Source organism: Candoia aspera, chromosome 9 (genome assembly GCF_035149785.1).
Source record: "Candoia aspera isolate rCanAsp1 chromosome 9, rCanAsp1.hap2, whole genome shotgun sequence".
In the NCBI taxonomy this organism is placed as follows: Eukaryota; Metazoa; Chordata; class Lepidosauria; order Squamata; family Boidae; genus Candoia; species Candoia aspera.
Window position 1 is genome coordinate 23,663,376 of NC_086161.1, and position 24,564 is coordinate 23,687,939.

The 24,564-nt window shown below is 44.2% G+C and overlaps 1 protein-coding gene across 2 annotated transcripts in view; it reads right to left on the reverse strand.

Annotated features, from left to right (window-relative positions):
* ARHGAP25 (Rho GTPase activating protein 25) overlaps positions 1-24,564 on the reverse strand; it is a 29,244-nt gene that overhangs the window by 4,204 nt on the left and 476 nt on the right. For both annotated transcript variants that reach the window (XM_063311567.1, XM_063311566.1), the window contains exons 2-9: positions 17,514-17,713; positions 12,123-12,210; positions 8,357-8,476; positions 6,364-6,571; positions 5,382-5,514; positions 4,393-4,466; positions 3,234-3,355; positions 1,311-1,513 (exon numbers count right to left, since the gene is read on the reverse strand). In XM_063311567.1, the coding sequence (XP_063167637.1) occupies positions 1,311-1,513; positions 3,234-3,355; positions 4,393-4,466; positions 5,382-5,514; positions 6,364-6,571; positions 8,357-8,476; positions 12,123-12,210; positions 17,514-17,713 (1,148 nt within the window). The remainder of the gene's footprint in view (positions 1-1,310; positions 1,514-3,233; positions 3,356-4,392; positions 4,467-5,381; positions 5,515-6,363; positions 6,572-8,356; positions 8,477-12,122; positions 12,211-17,513; positions 17,714-24,564) is intronic.

Below are 24,564 nucleotides of genomic sequence, written 5' to 3' on the forward strand. Positions count from 1 at the left end.
ACACTGACAAGGCGGATTGATGAATAAACATGGCCAGGCCCAAGTCTTGGAAGTTCTTAAGTCCTTACCATTCAGTCATTAATTGTTAATTAATTATTTCTCCTCCTCAACTAGAGAGCTAGTACCACGGAGATGATCACCATGGCCATCCTCTTAAGTCCATTAATCACTTATTTTTTCCTTCCTGACTTCTTCGCTCTCTCTTCCCAAGCAATAGGCTTCAGGGAATAGATAGATGGTCCTTACAGGAGGGCTGGATTGATCTCCTTCTGAGTGGTATTGGAATGAGCTCAAGGGCTACCTGGGATGCTACAGCTGCAGATCTCCCTTCCCTGCAGCATCAAACCTACTGTCACACCAGTTTCTGTATCAAAACCAGCACATTTGAGGAAATCAAACATTCCCAATAACTTTGTGTGCGCATATCTCCCGTGCTTCTCCTTGTCTAGCATTCTTCCTGGAGCACTTTGGTGCTCAGCAGCTGCTCCTTGCCCTTCCCACACTAATCATCTGGGCGATTTCTAGCCAATCAGGGAGCCGTGCGCTCAATCAACCTGGGCAGGTACAGCCAATCCATCAGGCTATGTGATGAGACTGTGAAAAGCAAGTGCAGGTGGGAAAAGGGGAGTTAGCAAACTTTTCCTCAAGCGGTGCCAACATTCCACCAAAAGCAGCAAACTGTCTTATGACACAATTGCCGAGATTTGCAAAAAACAAAAACAAAACCATAAAGGTGAGGATGATAGTAAAAAAAGAGGATTGCTATCAGGCATCACAGACAGGTGAACTCTAATGATACTCTTAACGATGCATGCAATCCTTGCCTCCTCTGAAATAAGGAGACACTATTCCAGTGTTTCTCCAACTTGGCAACTTTAAGATATGTGGACTTCAACTTTATTTTCAGTTTAAGAACACTGTTCATGCATATCTACAGGCCCACCCAAGAAACGACTATAATAATTTTGTAACTCCTGGCCTACATTTGAGCCTGAATGTGCAGGGGTCCCCCGAGGCCTGAAAAATATTTCCAGGGTTCCTCCAGGGCCAAAAGGTTGAGAAAGGCTGGTTTAAGCAGTCTTTAAAATACTGTAGTAGCTTAACCTCATTGTTTTTATTTTTGTTGGCCTCCTTGAGCGCCACCTGTTGGCCAAAGCAGGGACAGAAATCTCAGCAATAAATGACTGGTTTATAATTTGTATGGGGTTTCAATGGGTGCACAAAATCAAGTTTTTGCTTACATGGGCAGATACATGCTCCTGGGTCCCTCCAGGTAAAGCACAGGATTAAAAAGTCAAGCAGACACTCACAATTTGGAACAGGCTCCTGTTCTCCCGCCAGGACTTTTGGGGCCTTTGTTCTGCATCCCAACCGACGGAGCTACGTAGCGCTGGAGCTTTCTTGGAATCGCTTTCTGGGGGAGGTGGAGAAGGCGTTGCATCTTCGGGTACTGGAAAGAGCGTCTTGTGGTCACTGATCATTGCCGTCATCACTTTCTGGATCTGGGGAGTACCTGCAGGAGAAACAAGGAAAGCACCAACAGGCAACACTTTGAACACACATCAGATCTGGACTGTAAATGGAAGAGGTTCACGGTTTCAGTTCCCATAACCAGACTGCTGATCGCTAGGAGCAACTCCTGCCACCCATTAGGCAAAACAGGAGGCTTGTTATGGAAGCAGATCTCCCAAATGGGGATTGTGTAACCAAAAATTCCAGGTTATGGCAAAATGTAGGAGCAATGTTCACTTCTTCTGGGGGAATCATGGAATGTATGGTTTGGGAGGTACGTTACAGGTCATCTAATCCAAAGCTTGCTCAGGGCAGGAAAATGCAACTGTTCTGCATAGCTACCAAGAGATGACCAACATTTATACCCGTGCAACTTGTAGACACAGCATCTGGACCAACCTAGATTGGTGCCGTGGCCCTGTCTTCTCTGGAGCTCTTCAGCAGCTCTTCTGCAGCTAAGCAGATTAACTTGCAAAGATGAAGGAAAATGGCTACTTCCTCTTTCTACCTTCTCCTTGGCTGTTCCCCCTCCCTGCTGAGGCCAAGATGCCCCAGTGTCTCTCCATCAATTTTTTTCTGTACTTTTATTGTGATTATTATTGGGCGACTGGGAGATCTTCCTCCTCCTTGCTGCAAAAACATGCAGTGGGGGACAGGACCCCCTCCAGATCCTGATCTCGCCATTTCTATTGGTCTGTTGGAGGCAGCTGTGAGATGTAGGGTTGGGGCGTGACTCAGTGCTGATTTAATTCTTTGTATTGAATTGGTTAGTTGACTTATCTGGAATTTTCAGGGGCCACAATGAAGACAGGTACAAGGCAGCGTAAATATGGCTCTGAATCCTGCACGGTTGCCACGTCCCACGGTCACATGATCGCCATTTGCAACCTCCTGCTGGCCTGCCCATTGACTTTGCTTGTTGGAAGCCAGCAGTGAAGGTCGCAAATGACACTCATGTGACCGCAGGACACTTCTACGGCCACAACTACGAGGATCCATCACAAGTCCCCCTTGTTCAGTGCCACCATAACCTTGAACGGTCACTGAATGAGTGGTCTTTCAACAAGGACTACCTGTACCCCAATCAAGGCTAGGAGGACAAGCCACCAGCAAGCCTCACTCCTCCCTGCCCCGATGATGGTACCTAGCCTGGTAATGAAACGTCTCCAAGATGAAAGCAAGCTCAGAGGACCTTCAAGGACCCACCAATTCAACCCTGAGCTACATATATTCATTACTGCAAGATTGGTATGACTCCAATAATTCACAGCCGATGGCCACAGTGTAATAGGCTGTAGGAATAACCTTGAGCAGCAGGAGGAAGAGCTTCAACCAAGACAGTGGTCAGATAAAAGAAATTTGAGTCTGGAGTAGCAATGTAATTTGAGAAAGTGTCTCAGGCTTGACCTTCCCTAGTTCTCTTGTAGATAAAGGGAGGAGCAGGAGGTGCATTCAGACTTGCAAGATTCTATTACTATAACCTTATAATAATAAAAGTAGCATTAGCATTAGCATCACTTTGGTTTCCTAGTCTGGTCTATCTCAAAGTGTTGACACACAGTGGCTGAAAATGAACTATAGTCAGACATATCTGGAGGTCACTAGATACAGGGCAAGTCAGTGGCTCTGGTTGAGTGATGGCAGTCTTACAGACATCTGCCCCCTTTGAGACCCATAATAGAGACAAAAATCCTTGTTTGAGGAGCAGGTTCCAGTTTCACCTCTCATAATAGTCACTGGATCTTCCATCTTGGGTCTGATGAGGTTCACACCAAACACTGTTGCCAGATTCTCCACATTCATCTTGTTGGTGACAGAATTCTGCTGAACTTCGTGCAGGAACCTGTTGGAATTGAAGTCAAGAGTCCAAGTCATCACCTGTGGCTCATAAATTGCAAGAGGGGAACAAATAAGAAAGGGATAGGAACTGGGGCATGCAGCACAAAATGTAACATAAACCAACATCCCATTATGAACTATCCAATAGGCCGTTTCTCAACAGTGAGATTTCGAACAAAAATGACATGTCTGAAGACAGCATTATTAGAGGTGTCCACAGGATAAGAGGAAAAAAGTAAAGAAGGCAGCCATGATGGCACGATCAAAGCTCTGCCTGTTTTTGTTGTATATCAAAAAGAGGTGGGGCTTTGATTTCACCACCATGGCTGCCATCTTGACTTTTCTGACCATATCCTGCAGACACCCCTGTGCATTATTGTTTAGCAATGAAGAAGATAAAGGAAAACAGTTCTTGACACTACCTAAGGCTTAAAATGTAACTGCTGTTCCAAAATTATTTTAATGTATGTAAAAAGACAGAAAAAAAGGGAAAATTGCCATTAAAAGTAGATTAAAAGCAGGGTCAGGCCTGATTAGTCCTTGGACAGGTGACCAAATACATAGACCATGGAATATAGACAGACTGGGAAGTTAAAAAAAATCCCAGGAGAAGACAGCGGCCAATCACTTCCAAAGTACTGCCAAGACAGAGATGTCTATGGAGTCACCAGAAATCCAACTTGATATGAACACTGGTTTAAGAGAATGAGTGGAATATAATAGAATATACACATGGAAAAAGGACTATTTTCCAGTAGTGTAGAAGATCAGTTGTAATCTCCTTGTACCTTACAAGGCAAGAAAATGACTTATTAGCAGTAGGGACCATCCCGCTGGAAACGCAGCAATATGAATTCAGAAAAATTCAGGCACTACCAGTTAGAATCACATGTCTCAAGATCAGCCATCGAGGACCAATTCCCAGGAGAAGATCAGAGCAGCAGCATGAGTGAGATGGGGGTGACTAAATCTGATATATAAACAAACAAACATGTTTTGTTCTTCAGTTGAAAATGGCAAAGACTTGAAAGAAGAACGTACCGGCAGATATAACTGAGAAGATTATGGTTGTCCTGGGGTAAATGTGCCAGCTGCTTCACTAGCTGTGGGTGACCCTAGAAGAACACAAGCATGGCGTTTAATTGACACAGGCACTGATTGCTGCCATGAAATTCCACCGAATATTTGTAATTTGCCAGCTTCTCTTGGAGGAATACACATTGGCTTATACCAGAAGATAGAAGAAATATTGCACTGAGTACTGCATGGGTTTAAAAAGAGAGCCAGTTTGGGGTATCTCTCTCTCTCTCTCTCTGTATATATATATATATATATATATATATATATATTTCATATACATATTTTCTGGAACCCCAGGAAGGTTTTCATGTACACAAACATACAACTCTATCTCTGAGAGCCAGTTTGGTGTAGTGGTAAAGGCACCAGGCTAGAACCCGGGAGACCGTGAGTTCTAGTCCCGCCTTAGGCACGAAGCCAGCTGGGTGACTTTGGGCCAGTCACTCCCTCTCAGCCCTAGGAAGGAGGCAATGGCACACCACTTCCAAGAAATCTTACCAAGAAAACTGCAGGGACTTGTCCAGGGAGTCAAAAACTGACTCGAAGACAAACAAAAAACAAAAAAACCTCAACAAATGAGAACTCGGGGGGGGGAGGGCAGAAGAATTTGGTACCCCTGCCTTGAATTTCCATGGTTCTTGATCCCTTTGCCAGATCTAACCTTCCACCTTGAAATATCTTCAAGTTCTCCAAAACACCTTGCTAATCAAGGACGGAAAGAGAGAAAGAGGCAAACAATTGCTGGAAAGTAGACATTGATCAAACAGCAAAATGCCAAACCTATCTAAGTTGGAGTTCAACTTGGGGCCAAGGGGGGGCAAGGAGGGAGATGCACTTCTGGCCTCCCACTTCCACCCCACGGTGGATGATCTCATGATGTTAACAGAGTGGGAGGAACCATTTCAGTAGGACTTTCAGTAGGGTTTCGAGAGGTACGTTTGATGTTATACCTTGTCTTCATCAGATGTCAGAAGCTGGCCACACAAGAGGAAACCCTCATACTGGGGCCATGGAATGACTGGTTCGGGTAGTTCCCGTAGGTAAAGTTTAAGCAAAGAAGCCACAGTGTGTACATCTGTGTCTCTGTAAAAACAACAACAGGATGGGTTAAACTTCACAGGCGGTAACGCTTCCACTTTAATCTATTTTGGACGGACCTGACTTCCAGAATGTAGAACAGTGGCATGGTCTACCTACGATGCTGGAACAAACAGGACAAGTCCCATAGAATGCAAGGAAGGGTCTTTTACTAATAAGTAAGCCACACCCGTGTTCCCCAAGACTCCCTCAACCCTGCTTCCAAGCAATGATGTGAGGTTTTCCATGTAAACAAACACAAGAACCAGTGAGCATGGAGCAATAAAATATTTACTTGGTTGTTTAAAGAAAACCCACAAAACCTACCTAAAATTTAAAGATCAACTCTATGCCTATGATTCTACGCCTCTTACAGTGCATCCCTCGCTGACCAAAATATGGGTGTTGTTTTTTTTAAAAAAGGACAGCTTATAATCACAGAAAGATTCTTCGCAGAAACTTTATGGACTGCAACTGCCATAAGTCTCTACCCCAGGGTTTCTCAACCTTGGTGACTTTAAGGTGGGTGGACGTCAACTCCCACAATTCCCCAGCCAGCAGATCTGGCTGAGGAATTCTGGGAGTTGACGTCCACCCATCAAAGTCGCCAAGGCTGAGAAACACTGCTCTGCCCCCATTCTAGTTGGGGATTGTGGGATTTTAAAACCCACCTCAATCTGATTGGCTAAAGAGAACTTCCAGCCCAGCCTTTCCCACCATGGATTTCAACTCCCAGTGGTCTCAGCAATGCTGACTGGGGAATTCTGGAAATTGAACTCCACACCTCTGGAGGCTCTCTAGTTGTGGAAGGCACACCAGTCTTATTACTGTAAACTTGAGAGATGGGCCACCTACTGGTCAAAGGAGGGCCTCTCGCCAGCATCAAACGCATCCCGCAGTTTCTTCACCAGATTGTCTTGGCCAGGAAGGCGGAAGATGCCCTCTTCATTCAGGCCATTCTTCCTGATGAATTCTGCACACTTCTCCACTAATATGGGAACCAGATGCTGTCCAAACCTCTGTTCATACACCATGGTGTCCCCCAGCTGTTGTCCAAAGACCACTGGAAGGAAGGAAGGAAGGAAGGAAGGAAGGAAGGAAGGAAGGAAGGAAGGAAGGAAGGAAGGAAGGAAGGAAGGAAGGAAGGAAGGAAGTTCAAATGCTTCTTCAATGCTGCAGCAGAAATTCTTATATGAAGTTTGTTTGCTAAAAATTACAAGTATACTAACAGTGAGGTAATAAAAGTAGTTAAAAATCATCAAATTTTGGAATCCTCTAGTCCAACCCTGTGCCCGAAAACCAACCGAACTCTGCTTGAGAGGTGGCTGTGCAGTCTCTTCGTAAAAGCCTCCAGAGATGGAGAACCCGCCCCTTCCCCAAGCAGGCTGTTCCACAGTTGAACATAGGTAAATAACTCTTATCTACAAGGGGGTCAATAGAGAGTCTTATAATCTTCACAACAGCCTTATAATGTCGATGACAGACCAGGACCATTGACTGCAGTGTTTCCCAACCTCAGCCACCGTAAGATGTGTGGACTTCAATTCCCCAGGCAGAGCGTGTTGTGCTACCGGGCACTTGTTCATGAAAGGCCAGCTGATAGAGTATTTGACCATTCCAGAAACAGAGGACAAATGGAGACAGGTGAGCCCTCCAACAGAAGAGCCCACATAGTCTATTAGGGCAGAAAGGAAAACTAAGCACAAGAGGGTTTGAACTTTGTCTCTCTCTTGGTTATATGATTGTCATCCACCAAATGGTTTCTCACAAATTAGAGGAAGGATCACCTGGTGTCCCCCTTTCCATCTCTATTTTGCTGCCGTTGTCTAGATAAAAGGGTTAAAGCCAGAATAGCCAGAGGTCACTCCTTTGGGGACTGCTACTTATACACAGACTTAGTTCCAGTGGCTCCAGAAAGTTCTGGGTCCTTTTGATAGCTAGAGAATGTAGATGGTTGATATGCAGTCCTCTGTCCTTTAATCTAAGAATAGATGCTGCCTAGGGAATGGTCAGATAGGAGAGGGCATAGCGCACAGCTGCATAATGGGTGGAGGAAGAGGCTCAGGAGGGACCCTCCCTGGTTTCTCGGGCTGTAAAGGAGACAGTGGGAGATTTGTCCTTTCAGACCTGCCAGATTCTGTTAACGCAGCCTTACAATAAAGTAGAATTAGCTCATCTGGCCGTGTTTCCGGTCTGGTCTGCCTGGGAGGCCTGACAGCCTCACCCTGTCCCTGCTCTCCTCCCATTTTACCTGTTTTGGTGATTGCTGATGCCCCCCAAAGTGAACATCCGGCTGTATTTATTGCTAGACGAAGTGAGTGGCTCTGATATGGATATAGAGATTGACAAGGACTGTGCTGGGTACAAACGAAAAGTCGTAATTTTCCAGTCCTCTCAATGTTATCAGGCTTGTTTATGAACCAGAGCAGTTGCAGAAATTAATTGTCAGGCTTTTCCCCCAAAGCAGGAATGAACCACATAGTTCATAAGAAATCTAAGAAATAAGTGAAGTCACATTTCCTGAAAAAGGTTAAAAGTCATACCAAGCCCTCTTCCACAGAGGTGCTTTTAACCTTGTCTTGCTATTTTATAGAAGACACATTTCCAAAAGCAGCACGTTTGGCGCTTACTACGGTTGTGCTGCAAAGATGCCCTCGCATCCTGAACATCTGCACCAGATCCTAACTTTCAGCATTGCCCTTGACTTCATCCCTGGAAATTTTTGCTGTAAATTCTTGCCCTGCCAATCCAAAGAGGACCATTCTCCGACCTGTCCGGTCAGTGTGGATGGTGTGAACACAGACCAGAAGATCCTGGCTCCACCCTAGATCATTATGGTGGTAATTACCTCCCAGGGGGGAGCCCACCACCCTCCGCAGCAGCTTGACCCACTCCTCCATGTCAGCCTGGGAAGTGGCCATCAGCACAAAAGAGTCCGGTCCGGTTCGAGTTTGGTCTCCTGAGAACCCTGTAAGGGGGGAAACGCAAATTATTTTTAAGGTGTATTATGCAGCAAAGCAACATAAACACAGTATGGTTTCTAAGGCCCCTATATGTTTATAAATGCAGCAAATTGCTTGAGGTATAAGGAAGGGGGAAGTTAGAATACAAATACCTCTCTATTTTTTCGAGCAGCTTTTCTTCCCCTTTTTTCTTTTTTCGGTTTTCTTTTTTTATTTTCTAACATGTATAAACAACAAGTAACCGTACAGTGGAGACCTTGGTGTTAAGCATAACCTTAAGATAGAAATCTTTATTGCATAACATAACAATTTAACGCACTTTGCAACCGCTTATCAATGTTACACTCAGCTCTGTATCATTAGATTTTTATCCCACCTTTTTTATCTATAACTCAAGGTAGCAAACATAACTAATACGCCTACCTCTTATTTTCCCCACAACAACAACCCTGTGAGGTAGGTTAGGCTAAACTGTATGTCTATTAACATTAACATTTTAGAAAACACAATTAATATTGATATAAACTGTCCTAACAGTCAGGAACCACGCTGAGACGAGGAGCAGGTCTCTAGTGTTTATTACTGCTACATAAGACAGAAAATCCTAACAAACTGAAGAAGCGTGGGAAAAACCCAGACAGATGAACCCCAAAGTCAAGGCGGGTCTGATCTGTGTCTCTTTGAATGGCTGCTTAACTCCTCAGTACTACGCATGCGTTTTCCCCACTGGATAGGGGCCCCCTCCTGCTCGCCATCAGTACTCATGACATAAACTTCTTCTTCTTTAAAGCTTTAAATTACCTAAATCCTCATAGCATTAATAATCTTCAGTTTACAAGCACCACTGTACCCAAATAATACAGTGTACAGTATTACTTGCATTTTATAATACAATAAAACAATTTTAAAAAGAAAGAAAATGCGGTCTATTGATTGTGTTTTCGGCTAAGTGCTCCAACAGGGTTTTATTGGTAGGTAAATATGACAGCAATTTGCTGGGAAGCACAGCACTGTTTGTCCCCAGAGACAAATTCCATTCCACATTTATAGAGAGCCAACTTCTTATTTTAAAACCTGGGCATGATCCATTTAATGCTACCTAAACGTATTTTTCAAGAACCTATAATTTCTAATGGTCTTTGCTTTGTCATCCACATTCTCAGTGTTGCTGTGATGAACTTGGAAGTTGCCTTTAAAAAGCGCCACAATTGTTCTTGCTGCAGGGAACACACCGGTTTCTTCTTCAAATTTTACCCCTGTAGCAAATTGGCATCCTGACAACCCCAGACTGTTTGCAAAGATGAGCTTTGGGTCTCTCCCAAATCCAAGACTAGTTACAGCTACAGGTAGTCCTCGCTCAACAACCATTTGTTTAGCAACTGTTCGGACTTACGACAGTGCTGAAAAAACCCACTTACGAGTGGTCCTCACACTTAACGACCGTCGCTGCATCCCCTTGGTCACATGATCTCAATTCAGACATTTGGCAACCAGTTCGCATTTACAACTATCGCATAGTCCCACGGTCACATGATCACCATTTTCAACCTTCCCAGCCAGCTTCCGGCAAGCAAAATCAGGTGGGGAGCCATGTGATTCACTTAACGACCAATGGTTCGCTTAATGACTGCAGCAATTTGCTTAATGGCCGCTGACAAAAAGGTCATAAAATTGGGTTGGAGTTGCTTAATGACCGCTTCACTTAGCAACTGAAATTCCAGTCCCAGTTGTGGTCATTAAGCAAGGACTACCTGTCCCTCCACCAAGGCTATCCTTAGGGTGTGGTCAGAAAAGTCAAGATGGCAGCCACAACAGTGTGATCAAAGTTCCGCTGGTTTATGTGCATTGCAACACACTTAACAAGCAGAGCTTTGATTGGTCTGTCATGGCCACCATCTTGACTTTTTTGACCATTTCCTGAGGACACCCCTGACAGTTCTGGAATGAGGAAACATGGGTTTCCACAGGCTGCAAGAATGTAACAGCTGTGCTTGATCAGGCCAAACTCTAGTCTGGATCAAGTCCAGTCATTCTTCCCGCAGTAGCTGCAGGGGAAGGCTGAACATGACCCAGAAAGACCCCTTTCCATTCCTGCTCTCCAACAACTGCAAATAAATTACCAGAAGGAAGTGTGTACATGCTTAACAGACAAATGTTTGTTATGGTTTTGTGGTTTTACTGTTGTTGTGGGCTTTAAAATGGGCAGCCATACAAATCTTTTAAATCAATAAATGCTGTGGCAACTCCTCCAAGTGACCTGGGAGAGTCACCACTTTTCCTACAGCCACGGCCCACTGTATTTTTATTTTACATTTTTGCTTCCCATCTGACAATTTAACGTTCAACTCATTAATGCTCTTTTAAGGAGCGTGCAGATGATAAACCGACTTTGGAGGGGTTTAATTAGAAGCTGAACCAGGATGCCTGCACCGGATGTGGGGTTGGACCAGACGATCTCCAAGATCCCTTCCAAATGTACACTCTGGATTTGATGATTCTATGCCACTGTCCTCCTTCAGCCATCGGACTGTGCTTTATTAGTCTCTTGTCTGTTCGTCCCTCCTTCAGAGCAAGGGATGACAGACGTGGAGAGAAAGAGGCACCTTTGCATAGGCAGGTCTGGCGGGGATGAGCATCAGCAGCCTCCTTCCTGGCTCCGCAGCAGCTCCCTCCCCAGACATCTGAGTTATTTTGAGCAGAGTTTGATCAACATTTTTCTTCCTTCGTGCAGAAATGGGTGAGGTAGGTATAGGCATGTTACAGCCTTGTTTCCATAATATGTTTAATTAGATTAATGCTTCTAACTTGATGATCAGCCTTAAGATGGCACGTTATGCTTCCAGAACTTTACAGGAATATTTTTAAAAAGAATACCTTCCTTCCCTTTCCCTTTCCTTCCTTCCTTTTCTCCTTCCTTCCTTCCTTCCTTCCTTCCTCCCTTCCCTTCCTTTTCTCCTTCCTTCCTTCCTTCCTCCTGATTTGTATAGATGCCCATCTCCCATTTGTGACTGGGAGGCTCACATAATTAAAAGCAGCCAAACAACACAACCAATAAACAAAGTCAATTAAAAAAAAACAATAAAACCACATTAAAACCCAATTAAAACAAAGTTAAGACCAGAAAACTTAAGGAGCAGGCAAATGCGAGCCACGCATCAGCCGATACAGCCATCTAGAGGAAAGGCATGAGCACTTCTGATTTTATGCTCAGCAACGGATCGGTAATTTCTACTCATAGAAATTCCGGTTTCTCTCTTTCTGCTAGGAAGACAAATGATCGAACCACAACGCGCTTGGCCTTTCACGGTCCTCCAGAACTCTTAGTTAGGGCTCAGTAGTCTGTAAGCCATGATTTACAGCTAAGTGGGTCGTGTGCAGTCAGTCAGCTGTGGTTGGCCCGTTAAATTATAGTTAAACAAAGCATGACAAACCACATTATGCAAATGCAAACCATTGTAATTCGCTGAATTATACCCTAAGGACAAGGGTCATTTTTCATCTTTTTGTCATCAGAACAAGGAGCAAAGGTATGTCAGCTCTCCCAGCCAGCAAAGTTTCCATGTTCATTCAATTAACCATGGTTCATCAAAGCATGTGTTTGCTACCCCGTTCGGAGCAGGCCAACCTGTAGTTCAGTTCCCTGTTACTGACCTGGGATGATCTCAAAGATAAACCTTCCACCTTCATCACAGCCAGAAGCCACTTCCTTGATCACGCAGCCCTGGAGTCTCAACGAACCCTAAAGCCAAACAGAAATTGGGGCAGTTGCAGAACATCAGAAAAACACAAGCCCCACAATTACGGAAAAGTCAGGTGTTCTCTGTTGTTTCATGAACTCGGCTTCATATTTTCACGCTTCGTATTTTCATGACATTACACACACGATGCAACTTTAAGAGTTTTGCAATGCACATTCATCTAAGAGCAGCACAAGAGTGTAACCTACAAAATCAGTCTTTAAAATGGTCAAGTGTTGATACAGGATGACGAGTTGCTTAACGTACCACTTAAATCTAGCAACAAAGGCACAGATCAGACTTGTGGAAGTGGAGGGTACCGCGAGGATCATCTAGTCCAACCCGTTGCAACGTAGAAGAAGCCATTTGCACCAGTGTTTTTCAAACTGGGCCACTTTAAGATCGGTGGACTTCAACTCCCAGAATTCCCTAGCCTGCTTGAAGTCCACCCATCTTAAAGTGGCCCAGTTTGAAAAACACTGATTTACACAATCCAGGAAACGTGGCTGCCCATCTTCTCAGAAACCTCCAGAGATGGAGAACCCAAAGCCTCTGTAGGTCAACTGCTCACTGTTGGGCAGATCCCACTGTCAGGAAGTTTTTCCTTATATTCAAATGAAATCTAGATAGCTGCAACCCATGCCTGTTATTTCTGACCCTAGATTCTGTGGCCATGGAAAACAGTTCAAATCAAATTATGGCTCCAGTTTAAACCTTCACACCTTCAAAACCTCAGTGACTTCCACTGACTCATACCACGTCAGTCCAAACCAATTTGACCTTTTACTCCAGTTCTTGATAACCTTCTTCTCAACTTTCTCCAAACCAAAAATAGATGTTTCCAGGACTGGAGCAGGCTAGTTAAAAGCAGCAAAGATAGTACGGGACTGCATACGAAGGAGAAAATGAAGGACTGTGGCTGTTTAGCTTTGGGGAAAGATGAGTGAGTGGATTTGTGATGTCATTTTTCCTCGGTATAGAGGGACATCACATGGAAGAAAGTTAAGAGATTTTCTGCATCATCACAGAGGGGACAAGGTAGACTTTGAGGGTTCAAGAAGAGACTAGGCAGGCATGGGGAAAAGACTGGATTTGAGGGCCTCCAGGATTCTATGAATAACGTAACAGCAAACATGGAAGAAACTTATGGAACTCTCATGACCAAAGCTTGACTAGACTAGACTAGACTAGACTAGACTAGACTAGACTAGACTAGACTAGGACTAGGACTAGGACTAGGACTAGGACTAGGACTAGACTCACTTGAACAAAGACAGAGGCAGGATGATACCCAGAAAAATTCACTTTTGGGACACCCAGGCGTTCTGGGTGTTGTTTTAGACAAAACTGTATAACCATGTGAACATGCAAACATCTGGACTTCGCAAGCATGTGGTGTAGGCAAGATGCTTCATGTCCTAGAAATAGGGCACATATAAAACAGGCAGAGCTTTGATTGCACCATCATGGCTACATCTTGACTTTTTTGACCATGCCTTGCAGATTTCCTTTTATATCTTTTTTGGGTATTAATAAACTGCACTGCAAAATTCTGAACCACGTGAATTTCAAGCAGTAACTGGAGTTCAGTTTGGTTCAAAAATGCAAAATTAGAGCAGGTCCATTTGGAGGCAGGCAAACTGAACAAAAACCTATCTCGGCATAGTACACCCCAGCTAAAAATGGTGGCTTACTCCATTGCTAGCGAAATCTCCAAATGCTTCTGAAAACAGAAACAGCCCTTCCTATTGAGCCACAAAGGAGCTTGCCCACCCCAAACACGATGAGTCAGGCCAGTCATGGGGCGAAGCCAGAGAGGTGCCTCGTGACTTGGGCTTGCAAGTTCTTGTGCTTTTGACCCTGGAGTAGAGAAGGGGGGAAAGCAACATGGGTTGAGCCCTTCCTGCTATAGGAAACCAGAAACGGGCAGGGGTGAGTGGCGCAGCTGATGGGCAGGGCTGCGGTGAGAAGGCAAGCACGTGGGTGAACTTCTGAGAAGGGAAATTTGCAGACAGGAAGCAAATTGAGGTGGAGGAAGATGGAGAACAGGATGCCTCAAGCAGAGCAGAGAAGCAGCCCACCACCACCACCACGCGTGGCTTAGAAGTGCCAGCTGTTGAGCAGGCTCTGTTCTTCGGCACTTGGCGGCAGAGTGGCTCTCCTGAGACAGGAGGTTACCGCGTGTGGGCCAGGAGCATAGGGGAGTAAGGATGCCATCAAAGAAGAGCAGCTTTGGGTAAAGATTCTGGAATTGGGATCCTGTCCTCCACTCAGAAAGGTTGTAGGTCATTAGATAAGAAGATAAGGATCAGTAATCCTGCTGGATTCCAAATGAGTTCACCTAATTATGCAAAAGATTATTATGCAAGATCCAAGCAACCCTGAGGGCATCCAAGAGTCAAAGATTTCTGTATCTCTTTGCTACTCTCTAGTAGGTGCAAGAGATCTGCAGCCCAGAGATGCCAGCATGGGGCTTCTCTCAGAAAGGAAGTTTTACCAAGATTTCAGGAAAGGTGCCATTTGAAGGACTTGTTCATGGAACAAAATGAAGTTATGGATGCCCGTTTTTAACCAATCAGTTATATAGCACCACTTAGGGTTAAATCTGGGATTTAAGGCCAAAGTTCAGCTATCGTGTCAACTGAAATTTTGTGTTCTATTTGCAAAGAGCCTAGGAGCTGCAGAAAAATGGTTCAGGAGCTGCATGCAATGCAGGCCGTCTACCCCTTTCATTTATCTAGGGTTTGAATTATTATTATTATTGGTATTGGTAATCTACAATTAGATTCACAGTCTAAGACTGGTGGAAGCCTAATAATTCAAGTCCTAACCAATGACCTAAAAATTATTAAGGCAGCATCTGAGAATAAAAGCACTTCCAAGCAGGGCTTTGGGGGTATTTTTGTAAAATTGGGGTGTTCAGGTCCGATAAACTCAAAATTTCCAAAAATCAAGGGAGTCCTTTAGCTATTTCCCCAAGAACTCCCATAATGATTGGTGTAACAGTGGATTTCTTTGTCCACACGCATTCAAATTCGAATAATAATAATAATCCCACCTTTTTTATATGTAACTTATAGCCCATTTATTTATTTATTGAGTTCATATATAAGATATAGCCCGTTTCTTCTCCAGGGCCTCAAAGCAGCTTGCCCTGGTTTCTCCCTTCGTTTTAGCCCCCCGATAAAAGCCCCCGTGAGGCAAACGCGGCTGAGAGAGGGTGACTGACCTATAGCCACCCAGGGAATCTGCATGGCTGAATGGGGATATAAAACCAGGGTTTTCCCCTCTTAGCCTATACCAGGGTTTCTCACCCTCGGCAACCTGAAGATGTGTGGACTTCAATTGCCAGAATTCCCCAGCCAGCCATGCTGAATCTTCAAGCTGCCAAGGTTGAGAAACACTGGCCTATACCTTCACCTCGCTGATGCATTCTGCAGTCCTCCTGGAATTTCTGCTACTTCTCAAATTATCCTTTTTTCCAAGAAAGAAAGAAAAAAACCATTTAGAAGGAAAGACAGTCCGAGTTCTTTCAGCTGGAAATGTTCCATTCGGAGGAAGCGCTGAAATTCAGGAAATAACGTGCAAATACTACTATTTTTATTTTCACTGGGATCGTGTTACAATTACTTATAAATACGAATCTTCGTATAAATTCTATCACAATTCTAAAGCAGAGGCATTTCCACTCGAATGCATTTATATGTAATTCTGTGAAGCATAAAAGATGGAAAGGGAGCCAGCAGTTAAAACCCATATATAATTTACACAGGTTTTCAAATGGTGCCCAAAGTACCACATTCATTTTCAATTTCATTGTTATCATCTGAACATGAGGAAAAATACACCAAATCTGATAAACATGTACATGGGGGAAGGCTGACTCTCAGATAAAACTATTGATACTTTACTGACTCAATGATACTTTTATTTGCAAATGAAAATAAATATTAAATTTGCCAATTATTAAAAATAACGGGCATGTGCATGGACAGAACCCAGCCCCATGCATAATACTCAGATAAACTCATTTTAAACTATCAAACGGTACTTATGGGTCTCTGTGCAGCATAAATCACATGTTTAACGATGGATATAATTGATTTCCATAGCTATGGAAGTGGGGGAGGGTCCCCCTTAACCTGGTATCAATTGAACCTGCCCTAGCAATACTCTACTGCTGTATTGCTAAGAATATTTAGGGTTACTAAATCTTTTCATGAAGGTTGGGTAAACTAGGTAGGATCTTGGCCAAGCAAATATTGGGAAGGGGTACAGATCTTGTCTTGAAACTGTGGGAATGCAAAAAGCTCTAATAAATGTCAAAAGAGATGGCAGGATGCGGACAGAAAAAGTATAAGCCCTTTTTATGACAAATAACATGTATCTGTGCCTGTTTCAATGGTTTTTTAAAGGTGTATTTCCTTATGAGAGGGTGGACACTCCACTTCCCATCCCTTGTCTCAAGCTTCTGCCAATCAACATGAAAGAAATAGATCTTCGAACATTGAAACTTTATTCATTAAATTTCCTGATCAGAACTCCACCTCAGAAGCCCAAATGCCCGGCATGTCCTGCAGGAAGAGACCTTGGCAATAGAGCTTGCTTAGTTGGTTGTCCGAGTTGGGCCAAACCTAGAATCAACCACCAGCATGGAGGACATCAACTGAGAATTGATGGCACAATCATGCATCTCCATTCTGAAAATCTGACTAAATACTGCACCCTGGATATACTCCAGAGCCCTCTTAGGCAGAAGGAGAAGACTCTGAAACTTTATTTTAGACAAATCACCCTCTACAAACACCATCCATGGTTCGTAACATTTAAGGAGCTCTTTTGTAAAGAGATGGTCCCACTCTCTGAAGCTCGCCTTTGACCAGAAGTTGCCTCCAGAAAATAGAAAAATTAGATGACTTTTTCCAGACTGATCCAAGGCTTCGGAAATATTACTTCTTCAACTCATTCATTTAGCATTGAAGTCATTTGGCATTGCACAATGCTAAAAACCAGCAACTCTTCTCTAGCTCGGATTTCAGGCTGAACTGAAGAGAAGTAGAACTGAAGTTGGGGGTTGCAATTCAAAGTCCCTCCCTATATTCTTTTCCTGGCTCAGGAGAACTTTATTGACCTTCTCTTTTGTAGGACTACAGAAGGTAGAAGGTGTGTTTATACCCACTTAGATTGTTCCAAATCCCTTCCCACCCCTGCCCCATCAGCCTTTCCATCTCCCCCATCACCCCAACAGCATAAATATGCATCTGACCCCAAGAATCCCCCTCTTCCTCCTCAGCCCTGACATTACCTGGGGCTTCAGGTCCTCCTCTTCCTTATAATAATACAGGTGTTGCCCCTTCAGTACGAAGAACCTCTGCTGCCAGTTCTTGACGATAGATCGCTGCTTCTTCAGCCAGCCAGTCTTCAAGGGGCGCTCCAGAGGGTTGGGGCACTGCAGCCAAGTGCCAGAGCCTTTCGCATCAACTGCCATCATGCTCTGCGAGCGGACTAGAGAGAGAAGCAAATGTGAGCCTGGGGACAGGAGTCCCACACGAGGAACAAGCAGAGGACAATCAAGGGGGGACTTCTGGACCAGAAGCACATGGGGCTTCCTCAGGAGGAGAGTCCCCCATTGGGTCTCCAGAACTGGACCCAGAGAGAAAAGCCGATCTTTTCTTTGCTAAGCCCACTGCCTGTGGCAAGGAGCTTGCTCGAGAGGAAGCTATTTCTCTGAGTGGACTTCCTTTTTCCTGCGTAGGCGGCATGCTTTACAAATAAGAACATTTTTTTAGAAAGCTTCCAAGGCATCATCTTTTTGTTATTAAATGTGCAGAGGAACCCAGAGGACCTACGTTGCAGCAGAGCCAGAGGAAAGAGCACATTATTGCGGGGGTGGAGTCCACCAAAAACGCCTGGACCGTTCATGCTGCATTTGTCAGCTGTGCTCAAGGAACAGAGAGGATTCTTCACCTGTTTTAGATCTTCTACACGGTGGGGTTCGTTTTCATAGAGCAATAGACTGTCTTGGTGAAAATACACATCAAATAGCAGGAAAAGACACAGAAATTCAACAAGAGCAAAAATCTGAACTGCAGGGGAAGGATGAAAAGGTGGCCAGGTCACCTGAAGCAGTGTTTCTCAACCGTGACACGTTTAAGCTGTGTGGACTTCAGCTCCCAGAATTCCCCAGCCAGCAATGTTGAGAAACATTGACCTAAAGACTATGGGTAGGGACTTTATCCGTCCAACTCCGAAGGCTATTTTAGTCCACCAATTTAGGAGAGGAAGAAAGGGCGGAGTTTTGGGGCCTTCCAACTGTGCAAAACCTCAGTTGCAATAGAGGAGACTGCATGTAGCTCAGGGTTGAACTGTTGGGGTCCTGGGGTCCTCTGAGCTTGCTTTTCATCCAGCAGACATTTAATTACCATTCTCAAAGAGTTCCAACGACCCAAGGACATCTCGGTGCTAGAACCAAAGTTGATTATTGCTTGGAACAGAGGCCTCCTGTCAGTCAGTCCCACCCCTTTCCTAGGCTCTTTGCATGTTACTATGGCCTTCCTTGAACCTGAAAAGGTGAGTCACGGTTTGCAGAATATGATTAGCTTGGATGATCAGCACCTAAGCCGCCTCCAACGTCCATGAAACAGTGGGCAAGAGGATTCAGACATCCCCACCCTAGCCAATAGAGATGAATTAAAGGCTAAAATGGAAGTATCTAGCCGTTGCAGTTTCTGCAACTTAACCCCCGTTCCTTGCACGAAATCTGAGTAAAGGCGGCTTTGTGAGAATCCTGGTTTGGTTGCCAAGCGATGGACATGAACAATTGCAGCTTTTCTCTCGTGCCATTTTATGTATTGTATTATATTGTTTTTATTATGGTTTGTTTTGAAGTGCCCACTTCTGAGGGGTGTGTTTATGCTCGCACAGAAGCCTTTCATGTAGCCAGGGGTGTCTGCAGCCTCTTTCTTTCATCACAGTGACAAAAGCAGGCTTGTGCCGTAAGCTCCACCCCCTCTGACACTCGTAAAAGAAGAAGAGCTTGTGTGGTGATGTCATCAGTCAGACACACACATTCTTTGACCCCCGCCCCCCCGGCAGAGATCATGGAGCCCTTTATCTGGCCAAAAGCTTTTGCCCATCTGCGGATGTTCAGTTCTACGACATCTTTGCTCACAGATTGGGAGAGCCATCAGGACATCCATGGAGGATTGGGGGGGGGGGTCAAAATATTCAGGAAAGCAGCCATGACTCCACAATCAAAGCCCCACCTTGGTTTATATGCATTAAGTTCAAAAGAGGAATGGCTTTAATTTTGCCACTGTAACCATCATCTGGCTGCTGCTGGAGATTATCAGTCAGTAACATCTGGAAAGCTGTTTCCCCACTTTTGATGCAAGGGAAGCCTCCACATTAGACACAGCCACACCATCAGTTTTTATCCCACTTGCAGATTTCTCAGCTGGCATCCAGCAAAAGGAAGAGAAGTCTTCCACACTCACTAAACTGGGCTCACTCAGTTGGGCTAAAGCCACATTCCCCACACCCCACCTAAAGTTTCCATTGCTAATTTAAACTCATTGACTTTTGCTCTACATATAGATTGGCAGACCAACTGTTGTTACAAGAGGAGATTAAGTGGAAATGAAACTTCTGGGGAACTTCGCAGCTCACAACATCAGCTGTCCACACAGAGGAGTTCAACTTTGCCCCCAAACCGTCATTTTGCTCCCGTGCAGTTCTGTTCCGTTCCAGCCACAAAGTCCCCTTCTGAACCTCTGCAGCTCTTCTCAACCACAGAAGTTCAGATGGCCTCTGAATCCACAAATTAGAATTTGCTCCTGAGCGCTCTCTGCTGGCTGCTCATGGGTGAGGCAGGAGGAAGTTGAAGGTGTGAATTTAGTATCAGATTTAGCCTCTTTCCATTTCATTTCATCTCGTTTTTTTAGGAGTTAGCGCAAGCAGCACACTCATTGAAAATGGGGATCACCAGACTGGGAGGTCAAAAAAATATTCTGAAAGAAGGCCGTCGCTTCCCACTTCTGTATTGCTGGCGAGTTCTATGTGGGAGTCTCCACAAAGTCAACATGAGTTGAAGAATTTCCTTTAGCTCATCCAGTTTTCTTATGACAAAGGTTGTCCACCTTTCCTGATTCTGGGGGTCTCACCCTTGCAAACTATGGCCCCAAATCACGCAAGACTGCCAAAACAAAGTCAGGGAAAAAATGATAAAGACTCTTTTGAAAGACTGGAAACCTTGTATGGATTGAATATATTGTTACTTATATCGTTGGAAGAAGAGAAGACAGAATTGATTATGTTTGGATTTGGGGACTAGAAAGGGTCAAAGAGGGAGGAGGGGAAAGAGTTAAGATGGCAACTACTAGATGGAAAGAAGGGCAGAAGTCAGAATCCTATTTTTTCTTTCACTTTTCTTTCTTTTTCTCATCTTTAATTCTATTATGTTTTTATTGTATTCAAAAACTCAAATAAATAAATAAACAAGATTGCCAAAACAGAGGTGAACGATTTCTTTTTGGACTGAGGTCGCCACATATAACTTACATTTGCCTAGGACTGACCTGCCGGTCTTTTGAGGACTGGAGGCCACAGCACAAGTGTTCTGGATTTAGGCCGCAATCAACGGGAGGACATTCCAGAACAGGCGGAGCTGCATCGCACACAGAAGCAGAGTTAGAGGCTTCCGGCTGTGGTCTTATATTTCTGGATAGGGTTGGTTTGCTTTCGCTTTCACTTCGTCCTTAAACATGTAGTTCAAGGGCATGTCACTCAATGTGCCAAAATCTGTACCGCTGATTCCAAACAGAGCACCCATGTTGAGAGGGCTTAAACTTGTAGGGCTACGTTGCATGTGGATTTCCCTGTCCTGCTCTAGAAAGGTGAAGGAAACCAAATGCTTGCAAAGAAGGCTCAGATACATACCTTCTGTGTTTAAAACCTGGAGCTTTTACAAGAGTTTGCAAAGCATGTTATCTTCGAGGGGTCTACGGGTTGCACGCAAAAGTATGTTGACTGGGCATTTTTGAAATCAGAAAGGGCTCTCCCACGATGAAGAAAACCTTCTGCTAGCTACTTACTTATCGCTTCCTGTTGCACATTTCCAAAAACAAGACAGAGCAAGCAATGCCCAAGGAAGCCCTCGGTTCCTCAGACACTCCCGCAAAAGAGTTCCTAGTCAGGTCCAGCAACACAGCTCCTGTGAAAATTCTGTTCATGTAATTCTTCCGCCGATGTTCACCCATCGGGGAAAGGAAAAATGCCTTGCTTTTTAATCCTCTATATTTTTACTTAAATTAAGTCCTCCCCCCCTATGAAACATATAATTATGACATCCTAGTATATTATACGTTGTGTTCTTAAGAAGGAAAATGTGATTAGTTTAAATTAATCCCGTGCACCTGTAATGGTCTGGGGGAATGACCTTGGAAGACGGGGGGAAGAGCCAAGGGAACGGTCAGATAAGAGGCAGCTGAGCCCACAGAAGGAATGGGGACATGGCAAATGTCTCAGAAGGGACCCTCCCTAGTTTCTTGGGCAGTAAAGGTCAGGGGGGAGAGATGTACTTCCAGACTTGCAAGATTCTGGTAATGTGACCTTACAATAGTATTTCGGGGTGTGCTTCTTGTCTGGACTACCTCACAAGGCTGACAGCACCACATATAGCTTTTAAAATCTTTGCTCTATTTTACCCCGATGCCATAGCCAAGCTAGCTCATATGTTTCATTAGGACTGGTATCCACTCCCATTTGCAAGCAAGGGACTATCAGACCTTCCTTTCAACAAAAGTGCCAGAGGTCTTTCCCGAGACCAACATTCAAATATCCATTTGAAATAACACATCAGTCTTAAAATTCTGTTTAACCCACTTTTCTGTAACATAATCCCCAATGGTTGCCTTGCCTATAAACCCCCCCCCCCCCCGAGGAATTTAAAACATAACAACATGGCCATTCTAGTACTTATAACACAGTAATGTTATCATCTTCTAAATACGGGTCACTGAATAATTTTAAAAAATTATCAGCATCCTGGGAATAAAAGCAATCTCAGATCTTGACCTTAGAATCACTTAAATTAAAAAAATGCCCAGAGAAAGAAAATTGAGCCCGGTCTTTAATGGCATGACTGAGCCTCCGAAATGGTTGAATCCTCCCAATCTCCCTTCCCTACCATAGTACCCTCCAGAGGTAACAGCTTGTAATTCCTAGAAGACCAATTATTAAACTAGCTGGACACGCTGAGAATTAAAGTTTAACACATCTGGAGAACTGAGAAGGCCAACACACATGGGGAAGAGATCATCATCATGTTCAAGTCGAGATCTATCTCTCACGGTTCCCTTATTCAATCAAACAGAAACTGATAATAAACTGTCCGCTGAGAAGAACCAATATACTAGGAAGAAGAGCTAAAATTAATCTTACTTCCCTTATGGATAACCTCCAGCCCTTAAAAAAAGAAGTTCCAAGAAATGATTAAAGAAAAAAAGAAACCCCTTTTTTCTTTTTATCTTTTCTTTCTGCACTCTTGTCTTTTCTGTTTTCTCTTTTCCTTTGTTTTCTTTCCTTACTTTATATTAGTTTGTTAGTTTTTAATCTTCTTTTTAAAACTTTTTAAAAAATTCATAAGGAAAAAAGTTCCAGGTCTCTGAAGGATTTGGGCCGAAATAGTCCCTTTACAGATTTTTAATTGCCCCCTATAGTCTCAAAAATGTCTTACAGGCAGTGAATTTTACTGTCTGATTTTGAGCCTTAATCGGTCTTAAAAGAATGTATATCCAAAAATGCAGATCTAAAAAAATACATATCCAAATAAAATAGAAACTGGCATCCAAAACAGACAGACTAAAATAAAATAGAAACTAGAGGGTTATCCAAGGTCCATCTGTGACTTCTGAGATGCTGAACAAATATTATAACTTTACTTCCACTTTTATTTAAATTAATTCAGTTCCGCAAGACTCTTCCAGTTTTTTCAATACCCCACGGGCCCCGTTTTGAGTAAGGAAGTGGTGGGCACTCTTTTTCTCCTGCTCAGGGCTACCTTCCCACAACCTGTTGGGGCCACCTGCTGGGGTGGGGGGACTGAAGGAAATAACACCGGACCTGGAGCCCAGACTGGTCAAGGAGACAGATCCCGCTCTGAAAACACTTCCCCCATTCGGACCCAAGCATCAGGCAACTGAGAACTGAGAAGGGATTTCATCATAGATCTGAAATGGACATTAGTCCAAAGGCCACAGGCCTGAAAACTACCCACTTTTGATTTAAGGAACCACAATATTCCAAGTTCTACATAAACTTAGATCCCCTAGCTCAGGGTTCCTCGACCGTGGCAACTCTAAGCTGTGCGGACTTCAACTCCCAGGATTCCCCAGCCAGCTTTGCTTTGCTGGCTGGGGAATTCTGGGAGTTGAAGTCCGCACAGCTTGGATTTGCCAGGGTTGAGGAACCCTGCCCTTGGGGGAAGCAAGAGGTAAGAACAGCGCTTTTAGAATGTTTCCAGCAAAAGAAACAAGCAAACTATGCACCTGATGTCTACTCCCTGAAAATGGAGATGTGCATGCCCAACTGAAACCCTAATTAAACGGAGATGTTTGGCACAATGATCAATCCACCGGCATGCTTTGGTCTCCAACTCACATCAGCCTAACTGCAGATTCTCCCTCCTGTTTCGATATACCCGCCCCCCTTTTGACATAATCTGCGAAGTGATTGAAAAAAAAGAAGAAATGAATGCAGTCAACCTTGGGGGGAAACAGGGCTCTTTCTTGGCAAAAAGAAGAGAAGAATGACTCTGTAGGCTTGGATGGCACAACAGAGGGGGGTCAAAGCATCAGTTCAGAGCCCTCTGGCTGTTTTTCTGCCAAGCGGGCATTACAGGAGAGAGGGAAATGGCTTCTTCTGGCTTGTGAGAACGAAACACTGAAATCTCACCGATTCCAAATCTGCATCAAGTCAAAAGCCAGAGCAAGATCTTGAAAGAATAAAAGAACCTGCCTGCAATACAGAACCACAGGGAAACTGCTCATCTGGGCGATGCGTAATCAGAGCCTAAAATGGCCTACGGCTAAATATAGCTCTTTGTCTCAGGGGTCCACATTTGCCTATTGCTGGGAGGAGGGTTAGATCTCAGATGAATTATTTCAAAACCCAAACCAGACTTGACAGCTGTAGGAGACGGGTTGAGGGAGGGAGAGAGGCGGCCTTGGGTGGCCATCTAGGTTTGAATCTCCCCACAGCCAGAAAAGGGAGCCAGGCACACCCTTCGCAGCCTGTACACAGTCACCCAGAGAACAACAGCCAGGGTGACCACGGACTCCTCCTCGACTCAATTAAAA